General features: G+C 41.7%; 1 protein-coding gene across 1 annotated transcript; it reads left to right on the top strand.

Moving 5' to 3' along the window:
• The first annotated feature begins 1,495 nt into the window (after nucleotides 1–1,495).
• Nucleotides 1,496–2,416, top strand: LOC125899746 (olfactory receptor 6N2-like). Its single transcript, XM_049594250.1, has one exon. It carries the CDS (start codon nucleotides 1,496–1,498, stop codon nucleotides 2,414–2,416), a length of 921 nt encoding a protein of 306 aa, XP_049450207.1.
• Nucleotides 2,417–6,000: the final 3,584 nt, after the last annotated feature.

Below are 6,000 nucleotides of genomic sequence, written 5' to 3'. Positions count from 1 at the left end.
GTTGTCAATGTTGTGTGGAAGTTGAGGACGTTGCCTGTGGAGTTGTTGGCCGGGCCAGTGGTTCCCATTTAAAAAAAAATAAAAACAGAGACTGGCAAGTGTGCTCCAGTTAGAGGGGTATCACACTTCTCAGCCTCCCTGTAAAAAAAAAAACAAAACTCCAGGGTGCTGGAAGGGAGGCTCTGATTGATTGTTGAACCTTGAATTCAGGAGGAGCAAAGTGGATTCAGCCCTGGCCATGGATCAGTGGACCAGTGGACCAGTGGACCAGCTCTTTACCCTTACAGGGCTGCTGGAGGGGTCCTAGGAGTTTGCCCATCCAGTCTACATGTGTTTTCTAGACTAGGTGAAGGCTTACAACCTTTTCCCATTGGGATTCATGTGGGGGGTAATACGTGAATACAGGGTACTTGGGTCATTGCTATCTGGTCCTTGTGTAAGGAAAGTGCAAACTGTGTCCACTTCCTCGGAACAAAGTCAGGGAACTTTAGGGAACTCATAATTGCATCCTTGCTCTTTGTAGATATTAAGTTCAGTTGGCTTCATCACACCATGACCTCCAGCATGCACTGGGGTAGTTTGGTAGCCTAGTGTGAAGCTGTTTGGATGAATGTAGTGTGAGATGGACAGGCACCTTGGCGAGGTGTCTGCAGTGAAGTGAGCGCCAGGCCCGACTGTTGTGGGGAAGAGGGAGCTGAGCCACAAGGCAAAGCTTTTGGTTTAAAGGTCCATCTACATTCCAGCCCTCACCTATGGTCATGAGCTTTGGGTAGTGATCAAAAGAATGAGATCATGGATACAGGTGGCCAAAATTAGGTTCCTACGTAGGGTGGTTCTTAGCGCAGAGAGGGACTAATTTAGGTGGCATCTGATCAGGATCCTCCTTGATTTCTCATACTCAAGGTTTTCTGGGCTCGTCCAACTCATAGGAGGCTGCGGGATAGACCCAGAACCTCTGCTGTAGTAATGAAATATGCTGCCCATTACTTTATTTTCTGGTATTATTTGTCCTCTATTAATGCATTCTTGAGATATCACATTCACAAGAATGGGAGGAATGCACTGCAAGATGAACAACCCCAAAACATAACACTGCAGTTGTTTGTGGCTGTCGCTGGTGCAGAGGCATTAAAAGTTAAAAAAAAAAAAAAAAAAACACACACACACACACACGTCCATATAAACAAAGTTTAACACCTATGGGTTCAGGCCTCCAGAGTTTAATGAAGTTGTTGACATGACATCAGCTCTTGGTGGAAGAGTTAATGAGTTCCATTGAGGGTGATGAAATGTCGTAAAATATTTAGTCTAACTCCAACAGTTCACTTCCTGAATGAAAATGAACACACATTAAGTGCAGCTGAAGGTCAGGTATCTGTAAATGAATGAAACCATCAAATACATGATCTATGTTGACCTTCACAGACTCTTCTCAGTTGATTCATTTATGCTGTGATACGATCTGCCTGTGTGGGTTTAAGTTGTGACATTCTTCATGGATGGTGAATTAAATCTGACGTATATAACTCTTTATGGGTATGCGGAAATGGGCAACTATAGGTATTTAATTTTTCTAAATATGTTTATCGTATATGTTCTATCAGTCTCTTTTAACATCATCATTGTGTACCTTATTTGGATACATCAGAATCTCCATGAGCCTATGTACATTTTCATTGCAGCATTGTTACTGAACTCTGTTGTTACCAACACTACTGTGTACCCAAAATTATTGATTGACATTTTATCTGAAAAACAGGTCATAACATATTCGGCCTGTCTCTTACAATGTTTTATATTTTATTCTGTTAGTGCTTCAGATTTCTTACTGTTGGCGGCCATGGCCTATGACAGGTATGTGTCTATATGTAAACCTCTGCAATATACAACTATCATGACAAAAAACGTGGTGAGTGTTATCCTAGGTTATGCTTGGGTGATGCCTGCTTGTCAGGTTGCAGTCTCAACAATACTGAGTGCTCAAATGAAACTCTGTAATTTCACTTTAAAAGCAATTTTCTGCAATAATTCATATTACGGTCTCTACTGTGGGACATCGACAGTACGATCCATAGTTGATATGTCTAATCTGTTTAATCTGGCAGTTTTACCTATACTCTTCATACTTTTTACATACACCAGAATACTGATAATATCTTATCGAAGAGGTAGAAATGTCAGGAAAAAAGCTGCACAGACTTGTTCACCCCACCTGATAATTCTAATCAGCTTTTCCTCCCTGTGTCTATATGATGTCATTATAATTGAACTGGATAAGGGATCTGATTTACATTTCATAATGACTTCACAAGCGTTTTTGTATTATCCTCTCTTCAATCCAGTGGTATATGGACTCAAAGTGAAAGAAATATTTAAACATCTGAAGAAGTTGATCTGTCCGGCCAAAATGATTTGATGTATTAATACTGATTACTTCTCCATTATCAAGTCAACACACCTGGAATTTAGAATTTAGATTAACTTTACTGTCATGACTTTAGTTAGCAAACTTGAACCCTGTTTACAAGTAATTACATTCATATTCCCATCATAGGCTCAGGGTGTATTGACCACATTTAATATTCAAATTCATCAATATATACTGTATTAATGCAGATGGCTTATGTGTTTACACAACATTGAAAGTGTGTGCATGCATGGTTCCAGAAATGTTTCTCATTTAATTGCACTTTACAGACTTTAATTTTCATGAGATGTTGACTCCAAAGAACCTTTTTTTGTGTGTGTGTGTGTGTGTAAAATTTTCTGTTCCCAGCGGTTTTTTGTCTTCCATTTTGGCACATGCCGACTGAGTAGAAAATCTTTTTTCACATTACCATGTGACTTGTGACCATGTGTGTTTGAACAAACAGGGGAAGAAAAAATGTGTATGTATGTTTGTGTGGTGAGGATATACATGTGCATTGTGGTCGTTGCTCTGGAGGCTTCCTTTGTTCCATATCAGAAGCCTTTTGACAAGGCTGAAATGGCAGGTCTGTTTGCAACAAAACATTTTTAAATGTATGATGACAAATAAAAAACAGAATAAAGCTAAAGTAAATGATAATGTTGCTATTATTTCCCTGTTATGCACGGGCTCCCATTGGAGTGACTCTCACAAGGTTTCTCCCACTGGTGTGGCCATTTTGCTTATGAAGTTGAATGTCATGGATAGACAGAAAGGTGTATTAACTACAGAGGCCAATGTGGGCAATCCACACTGCAAGCAGGTTCAAATCAAATCAAATAATCAGCAATGATAAGAAATAAGAGCACAGGTATGAATAAACACAATTCCATTCATAGAGAATGAATAATACTAGAAGGAACGTAATGAGCAGCATATTTCTTCACTACCAGAGAGTTCACAACTTTAGTTGGCCCGAGTCAGATTCATTAAAACCTCAGAGCATCACGAGTCAAAACTAGAAATACTGCCTTGCAGTTGTTTGTTTCTGCAAAAGTGAAGTCACAGTTAACATCCATGTCTGTCCAGGTTCATACAAAGCCTTAACAGAAGACAATGTCTAAAACATGGATGATTCACAAACAGAGGATCTATACAAACATCACAGTTTCAGTTGGGCAACACACACTGCAAGCACATCAAACCAAATAATCAGCAACAATAACAAAAAAGAACACAGGTATGAATAAACACAATTCCATTAAGAGAATTTATTTATGTTTAGCACAATGTCCACTCAGACTCAAAAGTGACTTGATTAGATTTTGGTGGCCAAAGGTCAAGGTCACTGTGACCTTGTGTCTGTCTGATATCTCAACAGGACCTTTGAGTAATTTTCTCCAAATTGGCACAAACGTCCACATGGACTCAAGAAAGATCTGATTAGATTTTGTTGGTCAAAGGTTAGGACCACTGTAACCTCACAAAACATGTTTTTTGACATAACTCAAGAATTTACGCTCTAATTATGACAAAACGTCACACAAACGTCTAATAGGGTAAACTGACAAAGTGATGATATTTCATATCCAAAAGGTCAAGGGTGAACTTCACTGTGACATCATAATGTTCTGCAAAAACACTGTTCTGGTCGTAATTCAATGTCATATCTCAGGAACAGAAGGGGAGACATTTGGTTATATACTTAAATTGTGTCTAATCTTGAAACTGTGCTGATTGTATAAATCTGTGCTGCCAGGGGGGAGATGTGTACAAAGCATCCATGTTTCAGAATTTGCAGCCTCTTCGTAGCAACATCCATATTTGAAGCACTGTCAACTTTCATGGCTGCATATGAGTATGGACAGACATGGATGTAAAATGTAACTGCAACTTGGGTAGTTTCTGCAGACATACAAGAGGTGGTAATTGTTGTTTTTAATGCCTCCATGAACATTTTTACTCCATTGTAATTAGAGATATTGTAGGGTTGCTGCAAGGCCCTAATCAGTAGGTGTGTCTCAATCCAGCTCTTTTTATGTGCATTTTAATTTGAGCATAACAACACCTGATTGGAAATGCCAATAGCTCTAAAGAATCTTGAAATATCACAGTAATAGTAAAGCATGGTGAAGGTGAACTGGGAACGTCTGGCTGAGGCCCCTGTCGGCAAGGTCTTTAACTCCAACCTCGAGAAGAGTTTTTTCTGCATCCCAGGGTTGGGGACATGGAATGCAAGTGGGCCATGTTGAAAGACTCCACTGCTGAGCCAGTTGCTAAAAGTTGTGGTTAGAGGGCCATTGGTGCCTTTTATGGCAGTAATCTAAGAACCCACTGGTGAACACCAGCTGTGAAGGTTGGCTGTCCGTCTGAAAAAGGAGGCCTTTCAGGCTTGGTTGGCTCAGGGGTCTCCTGAAGCAGCAGACAGATACCATTTGGCCAGTAGGACTGCAGCTGCAATGGTCAGCAAAGCAAAAACCCAGGTGTGGGAGGAGTTCAGGAAGGCTATGGAGAATGACTTTCAGTTGGCCTCAAGGAAGTCCTGGCAAACCTTTGGACACCTCAGGAAGGGAGAGCAGGGCTTGTCTCAGGCTGTGTTCAGCAGAGGAGGAGGACGTCTGACCCAGACTGGGGATGTTGTCAAATGGTTGAAAAAACACTTTGTGGAGCTTCTGAACCTGGCCAACATATCCTCAGTGGAGGGCGCAAAGTCTGAAGAGTCGGGGGAACCCTTGCCCATATCCCTGGCAGAGGTTGCTGAGGTAGACAAAAGCTCCCCAGCACGAAGGTGCCAGGTGTTCATGAGATTTGCCCTGAGATGCTTAATGCTTTGAACATTGTTGGGCTGTCTCAGCAGAAATGAGTTGTCAATGTTGTGTGGAAGTTGAGGACGTTGCCTGTGGAGTTGTTGGCCGGGCCAGTGGTTCCCATTTAAAAAAAAATAAAAACAGAGACTGGCAAGTGTGCTCCAGTTAGAGGGGTATCACACTTCTCAGCCTCCCTGTAAAAAAAAAAAAAAAAATTCCAGGGTGCTGGAAGGGAGGCTCTGATCGATTGTTGAACCTTGAATTCAGGAGGAGCAAAGTGGATTCAGCCCTGGCCATGGATCAGTGGACCAGCTCTTTACCCTTACAGGGCTGCTAGAGGGGTCCTAGGAGTTTGCCCATCCAGTCTACATGTGTTTTCTAGACTAGGTGAAGGCTTACAACCTTTTCCCATTGGGATTCATGTTACGTGAATACAGGGTACTTGGGTCATTGCTATCTGGTCCTTGTGTAAGGAAAGTGCAAACTGTGGAACTTTAGGGAACTCAATTGCATCCTTGCTCTTTGTAGATATTAAGTTCAGTTGGCTTCATCACACCATGACCTCCAGCATGCACTGGGGTAGTTTGGTAGCCTAGTGTGAAGCTGTTTGGATGAATGTAGTGTGAGATGGACAGGTACCTTGGCGAGGTGTCTGCAGTGAAGTGAGCGCCAGGCCCGACTGTTGTGGGGAAGAGGGAGCAGAGCCAGAAGGCAAAGCTTTTGGTTTAAAGGTCCATCTACATCCCAGCCCTCACCTATGGTCATGAGCTTTGGGTAGTGATCAAA

This window comes from Epinephelus fuscoguttatus, linkage group LG13, assembly GCF_011397635.1.
Source record: "Epinephelus fuscoguttatus linkage group LG13, E.fuscoguttatus.final_Chr_v1".
Classification (NCBI taxonomy): Eukaryota; Metazoa; Chordata; class Actinopteri; order Perciformes; family Serranidae; genus Epinephelus; species Epinephelus fuscoguttatus.
This window is presented reverse-complemented; position numbering and strand designations above follow the sequence as displayed.